Source organism: Babylonia areolata, chromosome 12 (assembly GCF_041734735.1).
Source record: "Babylonia areolata isolate BAREFJ2019XMU chromosome 12, ASM4173473v1, whole genome shotgun sequence".
NCBI classification, from domain to species: domain Eukaryota; kingdom Metazoa; phylum Mollusca; class Gastropoda; order Neogastropoda; family Buccinidae; genus Babylonia; species Babylonia areolata.
In genome coordinates this window covers 484,022-504,021 of record NC_134887.1, presented here as the reverse complement: position 1 = coordinate 504,021, position 20,000 = coordinate 484,022, and the positions used below count along the sequence as shown (strand labels likewise).

The window sequence follows — 20,000 nt, the reverse complement described above, 5'->3', positions numbered from 1 at the left end:
CACACACACACACACACACACACACACACACACACACACACACCGCGGCAGGTGACTGACGGCAGCGCGACAGAGGGGACTGCCCTGTGTGTGTGTGTGTGTGTGTGTGTGTGTGTGTGTGTCTACAGGTGTGTGTGGAGGTACTGCACTGCCCTGTCAATCTGTGTGTGTGTGTAGGGGAGGGGAGGAGGGGGTTGCAGGGGGGTAGAGGCGTGGCGCCGTGAGTGAAGCCATGCCGGGGTCTCCCCGTTAGTGCCGTGTGCAGTGCTTCCTTCTGGCGACACACACACTGCCTGCATGCCTGCCCCGTCCGTCCGTCAGTCCGTCTGTCTGGCAGCTCTGTGATGCAGGTGTTGGGGGCTGTGACACTGCTGTGTGAGAGAAGTGTTGATGTGTCTGTGACACTGCTGTGTGAGAGAAGTGTTGATGTGTCTGTGACACTGCTGTGTGAGAGAAGTGTTGATGTGTCTGTGACACTGCTGTGTGAGAGAAGTGCTGATGTGTCTGTGACACTGCTGTGTGACAGAAGTGTTGATGTGTCTGTGACACCAGTGTTGTGTGAGAGAAGTGCTGATGTGTCTGTGACACCAGTGTTGTGTGAGAGAAGTGCTGATGTGTCTGTGACACCAGTGTTGTGTGAGAGAAGTGCTGATGTGTCTGTGACACCAGTGTTGTGTGAGAGAAGTGTTGATGTGTCTGTGACACCAGTGTTGTGTGAGAGAAGTGCTAATGTGTCTGTGACACCAGTGTTGTGTGAGAGAAGTGTTGATGTGTCTGTGACACCAGTGCTGTGTGACAGAAGTGTTGATGTGTCTGTGACACCAGTGTTGTGTGAGAGAAGTGCTGATGTGTCTGTGACACCAGTGTTGTGTGAGAGAAGTGCTGATGTGTCTGTGACACTGCTGTGTGACAGAAGTGTTGAGATGTGTCTGTGACACGCTGTGTGACAGAAGTGTTGAGATGTGTCTGTGATACGCTGTGTGAGAGAAGTGTTGATGTGTCTGTGACACTGCTGTGTGACAGAAGTGCTGATGTGTCTGTGACACTGCTGTGTGACAGAAGTGTTGAGATGTGTCTGTGACACGCTGTGTGAGAGAAGTGTTGATGTGTCTGTGACACTGCTGTGTGAGAGAAGTGTTGATGTGTCTGTGACACCAGTGCTGTGTGACAGAAGTGTTGATGTGTCTGTGACACTGCTGTGTGACAGAAGTGGTGAGATGTGTCTGTGATATAAAAGAGTTGGGATCTGTGACGCCAGTGTTTGTGGCAGCAGTAGAGTCCAGATGTGTCTGTGGCAGCAGCAGCGTTGATATAATGCACATGTTTGTGACATGATCGTTGAGACGTGTCTTTGAGACCAGCACTGGGATCGATGTTCAACAAAGCTGTGATACATTGTGGTGTGCTACATTGTGGTGTGTCGGTCTGTGCAGCCACGCGGTGCAGTCATTCAGTGAAGTCATGAGTCATTCAGTGAAGTCATGAGTCATTCAGTGCTGTGATGGAGTCATTCAGTGAAGTCATGAGTCATTCAGTCCTGTGATGGAGTCATTCAGTGAAGTCATGAGTCATTCAGTGCTGTGATGGAGCCATTCATTGAAGTCATGAGTCAGTCAGTGAAGTCATGAGTCATTCAGTGCTGTGATGGAGCCATTCATTGAAGTCATGAGTCATTCAGTGCTGTGATGGAGCCATTCATTGAAGTCATGAGTCATTCAGTGCTGTGATGGAGCCATTCAATGAAGTCATGAGTCATTCAGTGCTGTGATGGAGCCATTCATTGAAGTCATGAGTCATTCAGTGCTGTGATGGAGTCATTCATTGAAGTCATGAGTCAGTCAGTGAAGTCATGAAGTCGTTCAGTGCTGTGATGGAGTCATTCATTAAGTCATGAGTCAGTCAGTGAAGTCATGAGTCATTCAGTGCTGTGATGAAGCCATTCATTGAAGTCATGAGTCATTCAGTGCTGTGATGGAGTCATTCATTGGTCATGAGTCATTCAGTGCTGTGATTGAGTCATTCATTGAAGTCATGAGTCAGTCAGTGAAGTCATGAAGTCGTTCAGTGAAGTCATAAGTCATTCAGTGAAGTCATTCAGTGAAGTCATGAAGTCGTTCAGTGAAGTCATGAGTCATTCAATGAAGTCATGCAATGAAGTGTGACTGATGCGTTAAGGTTTATGTTGGTTTCTACAGGGATCAGTGCTTTATTAGGTAGCTTGATAGTGAACAGATGAGGTATAGTGGTTATTAGATAGGTAGCTTGATAGTGAACAGATGAGGTATAGTGGTTATTAGATAGGTAGCTTGATTGTGAACAGATGAGGTATAGTGGTTATTAGATAGGTAGCTTGATTGTGAACAGATGAGGTATAGTGGTTATTAGATAGGTAGCTTGATTGTGAACAGATGAGGTATAGTGGTTATTAGATAGGTAGCTTGATAGTGAACAGATGAGGTATAGTGGTTATTAGATAGGTAGCTTGATTGTGAACAGATGAGGTATAGTGGTTATTAGATAGGTAGCTTGATAGTGAACAGATGAGGTATAGTGGTTATTAGATAGGTAGCTTGATAGTGAACAGATGAGGTATAGTGGTTATTAGATAGGTAGCTTGATTGTGAACAGATGAGGTATAGTGGTTATTAGATAGGTAGCTTGATTGTGAACAGATGAGGTATAGTGGTTATTAGATAGGTAGCTTGATAGTGAACAGATGAGGTATAGTGGTTATTAGATAGGTAGCTTGATAGTGAACAGATGAGGTATAGTGGTTATTAGATAGGTAGCTTGATTGTGAACAGATGAGGTATAGTGGTTATTAGATAGGTAGCTTGATTGTGAACAGATGAGGTATAGTGGTTATTAGATAGGTAGCTTGATTGTGAACAGATGAGGTATAGTGGTTATTAGATAGGTAGCTTGATTGTGAACAGATGAGGTATAGTGGTTATTAGATAGGTAGCTTGATTGTGAACAGATGAGGTATAGTGGTTATTAGATAGGTAGCTTGATTGTGAACAGATGAGGTATAGTGGTTATTAGATAGGTAGCTTGATTGTGAACAGATGAGGTATAGTGGTTATTAGATAGGTAGCTTGATAGTGAACAGATGAGGTATAGTGGTTATTAGATAGGTAGCTTGATTGTGAACAGATGAGGTATAGTGGTTATTAGATAGGTAGCTTGATAGTGAACAGATGAGGTATAGTGGTTATTAGATAGGTAGCTTGATAGTGAACAGATGAGGTATAGTGGTTATTAGATAGGTAGCTTGATTGTGAACAGATGAGGTATAGTGGTTATTAGATAGGTAGCTTGATTGTGAACAGATGAGGTATAGTGGTTATTAGATAGGTAGCTTGATTGTGAACAGATGAGGTATAGTGGTTATTAGATAGGTAGCTTGATAGTGAACAGATGAGGTATAGTGGTTATTAGATAGGTAGCTTGATAGTGAACAGATGAGGTATAGTGGTTATTAGATAGGTAGCTTGATTGTGAACAGATGAGGTATAGTGGTTATTAGATAGGTAGCTTGATTGTGAACAGATGAGGTATAGTGGTTATTAGATAGGTAGCTTGATAGTGAACAGATGAGGTACAGTGGTTATTAGATAGGTAGCTTGATAGTGAACAGATGAGGTATAGTGGTTATTAGATAGGTAGCTTGATTGTGAACAGATGAGGTATAGTGGTTATTAGATAGGTAGCTTGATTGTGAACAGATGAGGTATAGTGGTTATTAGATAGGTAGCTTGATAGTGAACAGATGAGGTATAGTGGTTATTAGACAGGTAGATTGATAATGAACAATGTATTGTGGTTATTAGGTAGCTTGATAATGAACAGATGAGATATAGTGGTCATTAGATAGGTAGCTTGATAGTGAACACATTAGGTATAGTGGTCATTAGATAGGTAGCTTGATAGTGAACAAATGAGGTATAGTGGTTATTAGATAGGTAGCTTGATTGTGAACAGATGAGGTATAATGGTTATTAGATAGGTAGCTTGATAGTGAACAGATGAGGTATAGTAGTTATTAGATAGGTAGCTTGATAGTGAACAGATGAGGTATAGTGGTTATTAGATAGGTAGCTTGATTGTGAACAGATGAGGTATAGTGGTTATTAGATAGGTAGCTTGATAGTGAACAGATGAGGTATAGTGGTTATTAGATAGGTAGCTTGATTGTGAACAGATGAGGTGTAGTGGTTATCAGATAGGTAGCTTGATAGTTTTGTTTGTTTTTTCCCTTGCAGAGAAGGTTATATTTGTCAAGAAACATGTAATCACATTTCACATTTGGGTAAACAATATTACAAAATACATTGATTCCAACAAAAACAATCAAGCATTACACCGTAGAATCTGCTTCAAGGAAAACAAATAAACACTGACCCTCACTTCACTGAAGTTCTATCATTCATCCAACTGGTAGCTTGATAGTTGACAGATGAGGTGTTGTGGTTATTAGATAGGTAGCCTAATAGTGAACAGATGAGGTATAGTGGTTATTTGATAGGTTGCTTGATAGTGAACAGATAAGGTATAGTGGTTATTTGATAGGTTGCTTGATAGTGAACAGATGAGGTATAATGGTTATTAGATAGGTAGCCTAATAGTGAACAGATGAGGTATAGTGGTTATTTGATAGGTTGCTTGATAGTGAACAGATAAGGTATAGTGGTTATTTGATAGGTTGCTTGATAGTGAACAGATGAGGTATAATGGTTATTAGATAGGTAGCCTAATAGTGAACAGATGAGGTATAATGGTTATTAGATAGGTAGCTTGATAGTGACCAGATAAGGTATAGTGGTTATTAGATATTAGCTTGATAGTGAACAGATGAGGTGTATCGGTTATTAGATAGGTAGCTTGATGATGATAGTGAACGGATAAAATATGATATAGTGGGTTTTAGGTAGATAGTGTGATATGGAACAAAGAAATTATAGTTATAATCTGGCTGTGTTATAGGGAACAGATGAAGCATAGTGGCTATTAGTGAAGTCGAACAACTATAGAGGCTATAGTATTACACAGTGTGTTAGTGAACAGGAGAAATATAATGGTTGTTAGATAGTGTGATAGTGGACAGGAGAAATATAATGGTTGTTAGATAGTGTGATAGTGAACAGGAGAAATATAATGGTTGTTAGATAGTGTGATAGTGAACAGGAGAAATATAATGGTTGTTAGATAGTGTGATAGTGAACAGGAGAAATATAATGGTTGTTAGATAGTGTGATAGTGGACAAGAGAAATACAATGGTTGTTAGATAGTGTGATAGTGAACTGGTGATATATAATGGTTGTTAGATAGTGTGATAGTGAACAGGAGAAATATAATGGTTGTTAGATAGTGTGATAAAGAACAGATGAAGGTTAAGGTAGGTAGGTTATGGTAGGTTGGTCGGTAGGCAGGTGGTAAGCAGGAAGGTTTAGACAGGTTAAGGTATGTAGGTAAGGAAGGTAGGTTGGTTAAGGTATGTAGGTTGAGGAAGGTAGGTTGGTTAAGGTATGTAGGTTGAGGAAGGTAGGTTGGTTAAGGTAGGTAGGTTATGGTAGGTTGTCGGTAGGCAGGTGGTAAGCAGGAAGGTTTAGACAGGTTGAGGTATGTAGGTAAGGAAGGTAGGTTGGTTTTGGTTAAGGTATGTAGGTTAAGGAAGGTAGGTTGCTTAAGGTATGTACGTTGAGGAAGGTAGGTTGGTTAAGGTATGTAGGTTGAGGAAGGTAGGTTGGTTACGGTGGGTAGGTAGGCAGGTAAGTAGGTGGGTTGGTTGTTAGAGACAGAATAGAAACAGTTCAATCCTTTTTTTTTCTTTGCTTGCTTGCTGATTTCTTATCTCCCTCCCTACCTTCCTCCTCCCTCCTCCCTTCTTTCCTTCTTTCCTTCCGTCCTTCACGTTCACTTTCAGGAGACGTCAGACTGTAAGGAGAAGACAGATGACGTCAGACTGTAAGGAGAAGACAGATGACGTCAGACTGTAAGGAGAAGACAGATGACATCAGACTGTCAGGAGAAGACAGATGACTGAATCAGACTGTAAGGAGAAGACAGATGACGTCAGACTGTAAGGAGAAGACAGATGACTAAATCAGACTGTAAGGAGAAGACAGATGACGTCAGACTGTAAGGAGAAGGCAGATGACGTCAGACTGTAAGGAGAAGACAGATGACTAAATCAGACTGTAAGGAGAAGACAGATGACGTCAGACTGTAAGGAGAAGACAGATGACGTCAGACTGTAAGGAGAAGGCAGATGACTGAAACGGACAGATTACTTGTCTCGTTCGTCATTTATCTGATGGTTTCCCCGTCTTCACGACGAAGACGGCAGTACGTCGCAGGTCCATCCTTCACAGATGACTCAGACTAATGACGGCGCCGAATGTTTGGTGCAGGTATCCTGATGAGCTGACCCTTCTCCCCCCCCCATCCCCCCCCACCACCACCGCCCCACACACCTCTTACCCTTGGCGCTCTGCATTCTTGTTTAAAAGAGTGGGTGGGTTTGCGGGGAGGGGGGGGGGAGGCAGAGTGGAGTTGGAAGCAGTCCATTACTCTGTGATGGGGTGGACCCCCCACCTCTACCCCCGTCAGTTGAATGGGAGAAAGGAACCCTCCCTGTGCCCCCCCTCCCTCCTCACCTGACGGGCCGTGCATGTGAACATGACCAGGTTACACTGACGTTCCTCAGGATTCCACTGCATGTAGTGTGAAGACACTCCTACCGTCACCGAGTATTCTGCCTCTCTCCTCTCTCTCTGTCTCTCTCTCTCTGACTGTCTCTCTCTCTCTTCCTCCCCCCTCTTGCTGTCTCTTTATTTGTCACTGTCACTGTCTCTCCATCTCTGATTTTCTTCTTCCCGCACCCCCTCCCTCTCTACCGTCTCTCTCTCTCTCTCTCTCTCTCTTTCTTTCTCTCTCTCTCTCTCACTTTATGGTTGTATGTTTATTTTATTTTATTTTATTTTCTCAAGGCCTGACTAAGCGCGTTGGGTTACGCTGCTGGTCAGGCATCTGCTTGGCAGATGTGGTGTAGCGTATATGGATTTGTCCGAACGCAGTGACGCCTCCTTGAGCTACTGAAACTGAAACTGAGTCAGACCTAGTTATCATATTTTGGTTGGCCATGTGGACACACTGATGACCTTTCCATGTACCGTTTTCCCGGAGAGAGTGGGTAAGAGAAAAGGGGGAGGGTGGGGGTTCAGAGAACGGGAGACAGTTTGGAGACATTCATTGATTCATTTCTCCTGTGGAAAGGAACGTGGTCCGTTTGGAGACATTCACTGATTCTTTTCTCCTGTGGAAAGGAACGTGGTCCGTTTGGAGACATTCACTGATTCTTTTCTCCTGTGGAAAGGAACGTGGTCCGTTTGGAGACATTCATTGATTCATTTCTCCTGTGGAAAGGAACGTGGTCCGTTTGGAGACATTCACTGATTCATTTCTCCTGTGGAAAGGAACGTGGTCCGTTTGGAGACATTCACTGATTCATTTCTCCTGTGGAAAGGAACGTGGTCCGTTTGGAGACATTCACTGATTCATTTCTCCTGTGGAAAGGAACGTGGTCCGTTTGGAGACATTCACTGATTCTTTTCTCCTGTGGAAAGGAACGTGGTCCGTTTTGTTCGTCACCGACAAAGCACGCTTGTTTCACTGAGCAGTGGGGGCGGGGAGGGGTGGGGGGGGGGGGCGGTCTGCTGTTTTCACAGCTTGATCCAGCTGTTCGGGACTTGAATCGCTTCAAGTGGAAACACCTGATTCACCCCCACACCGCCAGGATCGCTTTTCACCACCAGCCAGGTAGAGCACCCATGTCTCAGAAACGAGACCAGATCGTGGGTCTGTTATCCATGAACATACTGCTCTTCGTTTTCGGTGGAAGGACAGGCCATGGTTTCTACACATCACAGGGGAATACCCAGCTATTCTTAGACACCAGTTTTTCTGTCAGCACAAGGCAATGTTGCACTCTGAACTGACAGGCGATGAAAGAGAAACATTGATTTGAACATTGTCATGTTGAAGAAGTTGTCCGGGCGTTGTGTGGACAGGGGAACTGGTGGACCCTGTGTGGAGTAACTACTGGATACATAGCGGTGTGGTGACGGGTGGATACATAGCTGTGGTGTGTGACGGGTGGATACATAGCTGTGTGGTGACGGGTGGATACATAGCTGTGGTGTGTGACGGGTGGATACATAGCTGTGGTGTGTGACGGGTGGATACATAGCTGTGTGGTGACGGGTGGATACATAGCTGTGGTGTGTGACGGGTGGATACATAGCTGTGTGGTGACGGGTGGATACATAGCTGTGTGGTGTGTGACGGGTGGATACATAGCTGTGGTGTGTGACGGGTGGATACATAGCTGTGGTGTGTGACGGGTGGATACATAGCTGTGGTGTGTGACGGGTGGATACATAGCTGTGGTGTGTGACGGGTGGATACATAGCTGTGTGGTGACGGGTGGATACATAGCTGTGGTGTGTGACGGGTGGATACATAGCTGTGTGGTGACGGGTGGATACATAGCTGTGGTGTGTGACGGGTGGATACATAGCTGTGGTGTGTGACGGGTGGACACATAGCTGTGTGGTGTGTGACGGGTGGATACATAGCTGTGGTGTGTGACGGGTGGATACATAGCTGTGTGGTGTGTGACGGGTGGATACATAGCTGTGGTGTGTGACGGGTGGATACATAGCTGTGGTGTGTGACGGGTGGATACATAGCTGTGTGGTGACGGGTGGATACATAGCTGTGGTGTGTGACGGGTGGATACATAGCTGTGGTGTGTGACGGGTGGATACATAGCTGTGTGGTGACGGGTGGATACATAGCTGTGGTGTGTGACGGGTGGATACATAGCTGTGGTGTGTGACGGGTGGATACATAGCTGTGTGGTGTGTGACGGGTGGATACATAGCTGTGGTGTGTGACGGGTGGATACATAGCTGTGTGGTGACGGGTGGATACATAGCTGTGGTGTGTGACGGGTGGACACATAGCTGTGGTGTGTGACGGGTGGATACATAGCTGTGGTGTGTGACGGGTGGATACATAGCTGTGTGGTGTGTGACGGGTGGATACATAGTCGTGTGACGGGTGGATACCTATCTGTGTGTCGGGTGGATACCTAGCTGTGTGACGGGTGGATACCTAGCTGTGTGACGGGTGGATACACAGCTGAATGATCCCTGTGTGTCTCTGACATCAGATGGCGAGGATTCTACTCCTAATCCCCACCCCTCACCCCCTCCACACACACACACACACACACACACACAGAGAGTACCGTGAGTGTGAGCAGCTGATTCGTGCACATGGTGGTGTCAGTTGAAGGATGTGGATTGTTAGGACAAGGCCCGTGGTGGTCTGCTGTGTGTGAACACTGCCCCTCGGCCAGCGGAATGTGGGTGCCCACCGCGTGCAGTGTGTGTGCGAGGTGCGGGGCATGTGGAGACAGCCCGGAGCGGGGCATGTAGCGGAGCGGAAGTGACGTCAGGGGACGGAAGTTGCGCGGTAGAATGATGAAATGGTCGCTGACACAGCCGGACCCCGCCAAGGGCAGGAAAGTAAGTGTGTGTGTGTGTGGGAGGGGGTGGGGGTCATAATGCTCTTCTCTGGCTGCCAGTGTCTGTCTGTCTCTCCGTCTGTCCGTTTGTCTAGAGCTACTTGTCCGTTTGTCTGTCTGCCTGTGTGTGTGTGTGTGTGTGGGGGGGGGGGGGGGGGGGTGAGCAGTGCTGTCAATCTTGTTGTACTGTGCATACATGTTTCAGTGCATGTGCACTATGATGGCGGGTAAGGGGTGAGCAGTGCTGCCAATCTTGTTGTACTGTGCATGCATGTGTCAGTGCATGTGCACTATGATGGCGGGTAAGGGGTGGGCAGTGCTGTCAATCTTGTTGTACTGTGCATGCATGTGTCAGTGCATGTGCACTATGATGGCGGGTAAGGGGTGAGCAGTGCTGTCAATCTTGTTGTACTGTGCATGCATGTGTCAGTGCATGTGCACTATGATGGCGGGTAAGGGGTGGGCAGTGCTGTCAATCTTGTTGTACTGTGCATGCATGTGTCAGTGCATGTGCACTATGATGGCGGGTAAGGGGTGGGCAGTGCTGTCAATCTTGTTGTACTGTGCATGCATGTGTCAGTGCATGTGCACTATGATGGCGGGTAAGGGGTGGGCAGTGCTGTCAATCTTGTTGTACTGTGCATGCATGTGTCAGTGCATGTGCACTATGATGGCGGGTAAGGGGTGGGCAGGAAGGACAGACACGGTGTGAAAGCCGACAGTCAAACCTACACGGCGGAGAGAGAGAGAGACAGAGAGTGAGACAGAGAGAGACAGAGAGTGAGACAGAGAGAGACAGAGAGTGAGACAAAGAGAGACAGAGAGTGAGACAAAGAGAGACGGAGAGAGACAGAGAGTGAGACAGAGAGATAGAGAGAGACAGAGAGTGAGACAGAGAGTGAGACAGAGAGAGACAGAGAGAGACAGAGAGTGAGACAGAGAGTGAGACAGAGAGAGACAGAGAGTGAGACAGAGAGAGACAGAGAGTGAGACAGAGAGTGAGACAGAGAGTGAGACAAAGAGAGACGGAGAGAGACAGAGTGAGACAGAGAGAGACAAAGAGAGACAGAGAGAGACAGAGAGTGAGACAGAGAGAGACAGAGAGAGACAGAGAGTGAGACAGAGAGAGACAGAGAGAGACAGAGTGAGACAGAGAGAGACAGAGAGAGACAGAGAGAGACAAAGAGAGACAGAGAGTGAGACAGAGAGAGACAGAGTGAGACAGAGAGTGAGACAGAGAGTGAGACAGAGAGACAGAGAGTGAGACAGAGAGAGACAGAGAGTGAGACAGAGGCAAAGAGACCTCTAGAGAGGGGGAAAGAGAGGCAGAACGAATGAACGAACGAACGAAATTTTATTTTTCCAGGGATTGAGATTTATAAGCACAATAACATGCTTTTTTCCACCCAGCCCTGGATTAAAAAAAAAAAAGGAGAAAAAAAAGAAAAGCACAAGAAAAAATAAAGAGAGAGAAAATTTACATCAGAAGGGAGGAAAAGAGAGGGGGGATGGGGGTGGGGGGCGAGAGTGAAGAAGAAAAGATTAAATGAGAGAGAGAGAGAGAGAGAGAGAGACGGAGAGACAGAGAGAGGGGGAGTCAAAGTCAAAGTCAAAAAATGTTTTAATTGTCAGGCCTCTGGTCCATAACAACAGGAGTCACAGCAAAATGTAGCGTGCAACATGTAGAGAGAGGGGGAGAGACAGAGAGAGAGACAGGGAGAGGGAGAGGCAGAACATAACATGAATGTTTATTCAGATAAGGCCATGGCTCCATACTGAAGGTGCTAAAACAAAAGAACATAATACATGATTCTCACTAACAAAGGTAACAGTCAACAGACGTCAGGTCTGCAAACGAACATTAAGAGACTACATTGTGTAGCCACGTGCTTGCTTCATAAATATACATAGCTAAATTAAAAAGACCTGTCTCATGTCTTGTTGACAACAACATATTTAGCCAAAAATGACATGGTTCTGTATAGTATTTCGAATGAATTAATTTCACTCTAAGATCATGAAAAGCAGGACAACAAAACAAATAATGGATTTCGTCGTCTTTGGCCTGATTGCACAAGCGGCACATAAGTTCCTGTTCACTTACGTTTCTGTATCTAAAACAATGGCAAGCAATATCAGAGACACCGAATCTAAATTTGCTTAAAGCACTCTTTACATAGCTATTCATTTTTATTCCAATGCAAGGTTCTATCTTTTGCATTGTCTTGAAGAGGGAGAGACACAGAGAGAGAGAGAGAGGGTGAGACACAGAGAGAGAGGGGGGTGAGACAGAGAGAGAGAGAGAGAGAGAGAGAGAGGGTGAGACAGAGAGAGAGGGAGAGAGAGAGAGGCCCCAGATTTCTACCCACGATTCCTGTGTGTAATGGACATGATGGAGTGTGTCTCTCTCGCCCTGTGTGTGTGTGTGTGTGTGTGTGTGTGTGTGTGTGTGTGTGTGTGTGCACGCGCGCGCGCTCGGTTGTTTGTCTGTTTGTTTCTGTGTGTTTCTCTCTGTCTAGAAATCAGGCACACACACACACACACACACACACACACACACACACAGTGTGTGTGTGTGTGTGCATGCATGCATGCATGCATGCATGCATGCATGCATGCTGGGTATGTTCTTGTTTCCATAACCCACCACACGCTGACATGGATTACAGGATCATTAACGTGCATATTTGATCTGCGTGCGTACAGTATACACACGAAAGGGGTTCAGGCACTAGCAGGTCTGCACATATGTTTACCTGGGAGATCGGAAAAATCTCCACCCTTTACCCACCAGGCGCCGTTACCGAGTTTCGAACCCGGGACCCGCAGATTGAAAGTCCAACGCTTTGACCACTCCGCTATTGCGTCCGTCAAACCCCAGATAAATCCCCACTCAGGGAAACATAGGTATTGTCCACTACTCCACACCCCCACCCCACCCCCAGTTACACTGGCCGTTACAACGTGTTTGGTCAGCTTGCACCCCCCTCCCCCCTCAAAACGCTGGGATTGGTTGGACCCTTAAGGTGTTTGAAGGGTAGGGAGAGAGGAGATGGGGGGGGGGGGGGGGGGGGGCCGTGTGGAAGCAGTTCCATGTGGTGCTTGAACAAAGAGTGAACTGTGTGCTGTTAGTGATCACCTCTCACTGACAGCTGTCGTCTGCATTGCTGTGCTGAGGGGAGCGCCACAATCACACACACACACACACACACACATATGCAGACAACACACACACACACACACACATATGCAGACAACACACACACACACACACACACACACACACACACACACACACATATGCAGACAACACACACACACACACACACACACACACACACACTCACACACACAGAGCAATCATGGCCCTGTATTTCTATACTTCTCAATGACAGACACGCGCGAAGCAATTCGCTTTGAGAGGAGGGGGCGTGTTAATGGGAGAGGGGAGGGGGGCTGTGTCATTATTAAAAAATGTAGGTAGGGACGGAAAAGAGAGAGAGAGAGATAGAGGGCGGGAGGGGAGGTGGAAGGACTGCCGTACTGTACAACCGCTCAGACGGAAAGGAGGGCGTGGAGTGGGCGGTGTGTGTGGTGGGTGGGATGGGGGTGGGGGGGGGGGTGAGTGAGGGTTCATGTGGAATCAGAAACTCGTGGGGTGGGGTGGTGAAGGGGGGGGAGTAAGAAGGCGGTGGAGTGAGGAGGAGGGGTTGGGGAGGGAGGGGGTGGGGGGTGGGGATAATTGAGAGAAACGAAGTGCGTGTTCTTTTGTTGTGGGGTTAGGGTTGAAATAAGTGGATTGAACAACCACCCGGTTAACCCTGCCACTTTTCTCACAGCCCCTGAAAGACACCATCACCCCCCCCCCCCCCAATCCTCTCCCCCCCTGTCACCCCCCCACACACACACACACAGCCCCTTAAAGACACCATCACCACCACCCCCAATCCCCCCCCCCACACACACACACATACATAGGTTCTGTTCCTTGAAGACACCGACACCTGCCCGGACAAGTTCTACACAGGTTCTGTTGTTTTTTGATACCACAGCCGCCCTCTGACACAATTTCCACTCAGCTCTTTATCTGTTTGCTTACTTGTTTTTATTTTATCTTTATTTATTCAGTCATTAGTCTGATGGCTTATCCATTTATTTGTTTATGTATCTTATTTTACCTTTATTTCTCTCAAGGCCTGACTAAGCGCGTTGGGTTACGCTGCTGGTCAGGCATCTGCTTCGCAGATATGGTGTTGCGTAATATATGGATTTATCCGATCGCTGTGACGCCACTTTTAGTACTTGAACTGAACTGGTGTAGCGTATATGGATTTGTCCTAATGCAGTGACGCCTCCTCGAGTAACTGAACTGAACTGAACTTCAGTCATTTGTATCAACAGACTTTTTTTTCTTACGTCACTGATGAGCAGATGCATATGAACTTGTCACGTTTCACTGACAAAGGGGTGGGAATGTGGATGGAGGGAAGAAAGGGGTGGGAATGTGGGTGGAGGGAAGAAAGGGGTGGGAATGTGGGTAGAGGGAAGAAAGGGGTGGGAATGTGGGTGGAGGGAACAAAGGGGTGGGAATGTGGATGGAGGGAACAAAGGGGTGGGAATGTGGATGGAGGGAACATAGGGGTGGGAATGTGGGTGGAGGGAACAAAGGGGTGGGAATGTGGATGGAGGGAACATAGGGGTGGGAATGTGGGTGGAGGGAAGAAAAGGGGTGGGAATGTGGGTGGAGGGAAGAAAGGGGTGGGAATGTGGGTAGAGGGAAGAAAAGGGTGGGAATGTGGGTAGAGGGAACAAAGGGGTGGGAATGTGGATAGAGGGAACAAAGGGGTGGGAATGTGGATAGAGGGAAGAAAAGGGTGGGAATGTGGGTGGAGGGAAGAAAGGGGTGGGGATGTGGGTAGAGGGAAGAAAGGGGTGGGAATGTGGATAGAGGGAACAAAGGGGTGGGAATGTGGATGGAGGGAAGAAAAGGGTGGGAATGTGGGTGGAGGGAACAAAGGGGTGGGAATGTGGATGGAGGGAAGAAAAGGGTGGGAATGTGGGTGGAGGGAACAAAGGGGTGGGAATGTGGATGGGGGGAACATAGGGGTGGGAATGTGGGTGGAGGGAAGAAAAGGGGAACAAAGGGAAATCGGAGTCTTGACTGTTGGCAGCAGCTCTGCGTCCTTGTTCCAGCGAAGAGACGCCTCGCCGATCAGGGGGAACTGCCAGCAGGCTGGTTCAGGGAGAAACGAATGGAGGCCTACATGGCCAGCAGTGTATTCTGGTACTAAATTTCCAACACATACTTACAAATACAAACATGCAAATTATACAAATAAGAGTCAGAACAACAGATGGCAAACTCAGTTAACATTTCCAGTATGGCTGACCTGAACTGCAGTTTATTAAAAACAGTTTAAATTCACTGACTACTACAACGCCATATCTTTTTTTCTTTTATCTTTACATCATATTTCACTAAGGAAGTGCAATGTGGAAAACAAAATCGAAAACACTGAATACGACACAGATGAAAGAAAGAAAGAAACCAAGTAATACTGAATAAAAGTAAAGTCTTGGATTCCTTTCCGAACAAAAATATCACTTGTAGAAAGAGAAATTTTGATACCGAGAAAACATCAAAACACAGTGCTTACACGGAGTACTTGTTTCCCCCTCGTGGTTACACGTAAAAAACAAACCAACCCAAACTGGGGCCACGGAGTCCCCACACACGTGAGTCTGTATGAACTGGGGGGCCCAGACTGACAGGCTTTGACAGGGTGGGAGTGTGTGACTAATGGGGTAGGCAGGGTGGGAGTGTGTGACTAATGGGGTAGGCAGGGTGGGAGTGTGTGACTAATGGGGTAGGCAGGGTGGGAGTGTGTGACTAATGGGGTAGGCAGGGTTGGAATGTGTGACTGGGGGGCTATGGCAGGGTGTGTGTGTGTGACTGGGGGGCTATGGCAGGGTGTGTGTGTGTGACTAAGCCATAGGAAGTGGAACAGGTCTTTATTTTCATGGATATAGATCTGTCACCACTTAAAATGGAACTTTCATTGGTGGACAGTTTTCGTGGATATAGATCTGTCACCACTTAAAATGGAACTTTCATTGGTGGACAGTTTTCGTGGATATGGATCTGTCACCACTTAAAATGGAACTTTCATTGGTGGACAGTTTTCGTGGATATGGATCTGTCACCACTTAAAATGGAACTTTCATTGGTGGACAGTTTTCGTGGATATAGATCTGTCACCACTTAAAATGGAACTTTCATTGGTGGACAGTTTTCGTGGATATAGATCTGTCACCACTTAAAATGGAACTTTCATTGGTGGACAGTTTTCGTGGATATAGATCTGTCACCACTTAAAATGGAACTTTCATTGGTGGACAGTTTTCGTGGATATGGATCTGTCACCACTTAAAATGGAACTTTCATTGGTGGACAGTTTTCGTGGATATGGATCTGTCACCACTGTGGAAACTTTATTGGTGGGTAATTTTCATGGATAGAATCTGTCACCAGTGTGGAAGCTTCATTGGTGGGTAATTTTCATGGATAGAATCTGTCACCACAGATGGATTTTTGTGGATATCTGTCTGCGCAAGCAGGTCGGCAGCAAGTTATTTGGCAGATCACAAGATGGTTCATCATGGGTAGATTGTTCATTATTAGTAGATGACAGACGGTTCATCACTGGTAGATGTTGTTGTTGTTGTTTTTAGATGACAGGACGGTTCAGCATTGGTAGATGGTTTGTTAACGGAAGTGTTGATAGATGTTTCATCACTGTTTGTAGATGGTTCATTACGGGGAGTGTTGGTAGATGGTTCACTAGATGGTTCATTACGGGTAGTGTGATGGTTCACTAGATGGTTCATTACGGGTAGTGTGGTAGATGGTTCATTACGGGTAGTGTTGGTAGATGGTTCACTAGATGGTTCATTACGGGTAGTGTTGGTAGATGGTTCATTACGGGTAGTGTTGGTAAATGGTTCACTAGATGGTTCATTACGGGTAGTGTTGGTAGATGGTTCATTACGGGTACAGGTAGCTCCTGTCAGGTCACAGCAGACTGACCACCGTCCTGTCTTCCGCCTGGGTTCACGTGGACTGGTCAGTGGGGTGTACAGCTGTCAGGTTATCTGCTCCTGACTCCTCTGTCTTCAGCCACGCGTTTCTGTCTCTGTCTGTTTGTGTCTGACTGTCTCTGTTAGTGTCTGTCTGTTAGTGTCTGTCTGTTAGTGTCTGTCTGTTAGTGTCTGTCTGTCTGTTAGTGTCTGTCTGTTAGTGTCTGTCTGTTAATGTCTGTCTGTTAATGTCTGTCTGTCTGTTAGTGTCTGTTAGTGTCTGTCTGTTAATGTCTGTCTGTCTGTTAGTGTCTGTCTGTTAGTGTCTGTCTGTTAGTGTCTGTCTGTCTCTGTTAGTGTCTGTCTGTTAGTGTCTGTCTGTTAGTGTCTGTCTGTTAGTGTCTGTCTGTTAATGTCTGTCTGTTAGTGTCTGTCTGTCTGTTAGTGTCTGTCTGTTAGTGTCTGTCTGTTAATGTCTGTCTGTCTGTTAGTGTCTGTCTGTTAGTGTCTGTCTGTTAGTGTCTGTCTGTTAATGTCTGTCTGTCTGTTAGTGTCTGTCTGTTAGTGTCTGTCTGTCTGTTAGTGTCTGTCTGTTAGTGTCTGTCTGTTAATGTCTGTCTGTCTGTTAGTGTCTGTCTGTTAGTGTCTGTCTGTCTGTTAGTGTCTGTCTGTTAGTGTCTGTCTGTTAGTGTCTGTCTTTTAATGTCTGTCTGTCTGTCTGTTAGTGTCTGTCTGTTAGTGTCTGTCTGTTAATGTCTGTCTGTCTGTTAGTGTCTGTTAGTGTCTGTCTGTTAATGTCTGTCTGTCTGTTAGTGTCTGTCTGTTAATGTCTGTCTGTCTGTTAGTGTCTGTCTGTTAGTGTCTGTCTGTTAATGTCTGTCTGTCTGTTAGTGTCTGTCTTTTAATGTCTGTCTGTCTGTCTGTTAGTGTCTGTCTGTTAGTGTCTGTCTGTTAATGTCTGTCTGTCTGTTTGTGTCTGTCTCTGTTAATGTCTGTCTGTTAGTGTCTGTCTGTCTGTTAGTGTCTGTCTGTTAGTGTCTGTTAATGTCTGTCTGTCTGTTAGTGTCTGTCTGTTAATGTCTGTCTGTCTGTTAGTGTCTGTCTGTCTCTGTCTGTGTCTGTTTGTGTCTGTCTCTGTTAATGTCTGTCTGTTAGTGTCTGTCTCTGTCTGTGTCTGTTTGTGTCTGTTAGTGTCTGTCTCTGTTAGTGTCTGTCTGTTAGTTTCTGTCTGTCTGTTAGTGTCTGTCTGTTAGTGTCTGTCTGTCTCTGTTAATGTCTGTCTGTTAGTGTCTGTCTGTTAGTGTCTGTCTGTCTCTGTTAATGTCTGTCTCTGTATGTGTCTGTTTGTGTCTGTCTCTGTTAGTGTCTGTCTGTTAGTGTCTGTCTGTCTCTGTTAATGTCTGTCTGTCTGCTAGTGTCTGTCTGTTAGTGTCTGTCTGTCTGTTAGTGTCTGTCTGTTAGTGTCTGTCTGTCTGTTAGTGTCTGTCTCTGTTAGTGTCTGTCTGTTAGTGTCTGTCTGTTAGTGTCTGTCTCTGTTAGTGTCTGTCTCTGTTAGTGTCTGTATCTGTTAGTGTCTGTCTGTCTCTGTTAGTGTCTGTCTGTCTCTGTTAGTGTCTGTCTCTGTTAGTGTCTGTCTCTGTTAGTGTCTGTCTGTTAGTGTCTGTCTCTGTTAGTGTCTGTCTCTGTTAGTGTCTGTCTGTCTCTGTTAGTGTCTGTCTGTTAGTGTCTGTCTGTCTGTCTCTGTTAGTGTATGTCTGTCTCTGTTAGTGTCTGTCTGTTAGTGTCTGTCTGTTAGTGTCTGTCTGTCTGTTAGTGTCTGTCTCTGTTAGTGTCTGTCTGTTAGTGTCTGTCTCTGTTAGTGTCTGTCTCTGTTAGTGTATGTCTGTCTCTGTTAGTGTGTGTCTGTTAGTGTCTGTCTGTCTCTGTTAGTGTATGTCTGTATCTGTTAGTGTCTGTTTGTTAGTGTCTGTCTCTGTTAGTGTCTGTCTGTCTCTGTTAGTGTCTGTCTGTTAGTGTCTGTCTGTCTCTGTTAGTGTATGTCTGTATCTGTTAGTGTCTGTCTCTGTTAGTGTCTGTCTCTGTTAGTGTCTGTCTGTTAGTGTCTGTCTCTGTTAGTGTATGTCTGTCTCTGTTAGTGTGTGTCTGTTAGTGTCTGTCTGTCTCTGTTAGTGTATGTCTGTATCTGTTAGTGTCTGTTTGTTAGTGTCTGTCTCTGTTAGTGTCTGTCTGTTAGTGTCTGTCTGTCTCTGTTAGTGTATGTCTGTATCTGTTAGTGTCTGTTTGTTAGTGTCTGTCTCTGTTAGTGTATGTCTGTATCTGTTAGTGTCTGTTTGTTAGTGTCTGTCTCTGTTAGTGTCTGTCTGCTAGTGTCTGTCTGTTAGTGTCTGTCTGTTAGTGTATGTCTGTATCTGTTAGTGTCTGTCTGTTAGTGTCTGTCTCTGTTAGTGCCTGTCTGTCTCTGTTAGTGTCTGTCTGTTAGTGTCTGTCTGTCTCTGTTAGTGTATGTCTGTCTCTGTTAGTGTCTGTCTGTCTGTCTGTTAGTGTCTGTCTCTCTCAGTTAGTGCCTGTGTTAGTGTCTGTATGTCAGTGTCTGTCTGTCTGTTAGTGTCTGTCTCTGTTAGTGTCTGTCTGTTAATGTCTGTCTGTGTCTGTTAGTGTCTGTGTCTGTTAGTGTCTGTCTGTTAGTGTCTGTCTGTCTCTGTTAATGTCTGTCTGTCTGCTAGTGTCTGTCTGTTAGTGTCTGTCTGTCTGTTAGTGTCTGTATCTGTTAGTGTCTGTCTCTGTTAGTGCCTGTCTGTCTCTGTTAATGTCTGTCTGTCTGTCTGTTAGTGTCTGTCTCTCTCAGTTAGTGCCTGTGTTAGTGTCTGTATGTCAGTGTCTGTCTGTCTGTTAGTGTCTGTCTGTTAATGTCTGTCTGTTTTTGTTAGTGTCTGCCTCTGTTAGTGTCTGTCTGTTTGTTAATGTCTGACATGAACCACACACACACACACACACACACACACACACACACACACACATGGTGGTATTGTGAAAGGTCTTTACACATGCGGTCAGCATCTCCTGTGGTGACACAGAGGTCAGCACGTGAGGTCATCAGGTGTACAGCAGCAGGGTCCAGGCAGACAGATCTCCCACACTGTGGACCTCCCCGGCCGTCAGAGGTCAGCACGTGAGGTCAGATCCACCTCCTACCCCATTACATTGGGGGGGAAGGCCGGGTCACTCCACCCCATTCCCTCCCCTGGCCCCCAGGCATGCTGCAGGAAGGGGGAGCTTGGGGATAATGATGGGGCTTTGGATCCACCCGGGGTATCGTCCTAGCCAACC

General features: G+C 46.1%; 1 protein-coding gene across 3 annotated transcripts in view; it reads left to right on the top strand.

Moving 5' to 3' along the window:
* LOC143288287 (uncharacterized) overlaps window positions 1–20,000 on the top strand; it is a 112,396-nt gene that overhangs the window by 32,118 nt on the left and 60,278 nt on the right. Inside the window, exon 1 of one of the 3 annotated variants that reach the window (XM_076596636.1) lies at window positions 9,124–9,597. The exons of the other annotated variants lie outside the window; for them this stretch is intronic. Coding sequence (XP_076452751.1) covers window positions 9,550–9,597 — 48 coding nt within the window. The 5' untranslated portion in view covers window positions 9,124–9,549. Of the gene's footprint in view, window positions 1–9,123; window positions 9,598–20,000 lie in introns of those variants that run through there. 3 annotated transcript variants of the gene reach the window in all.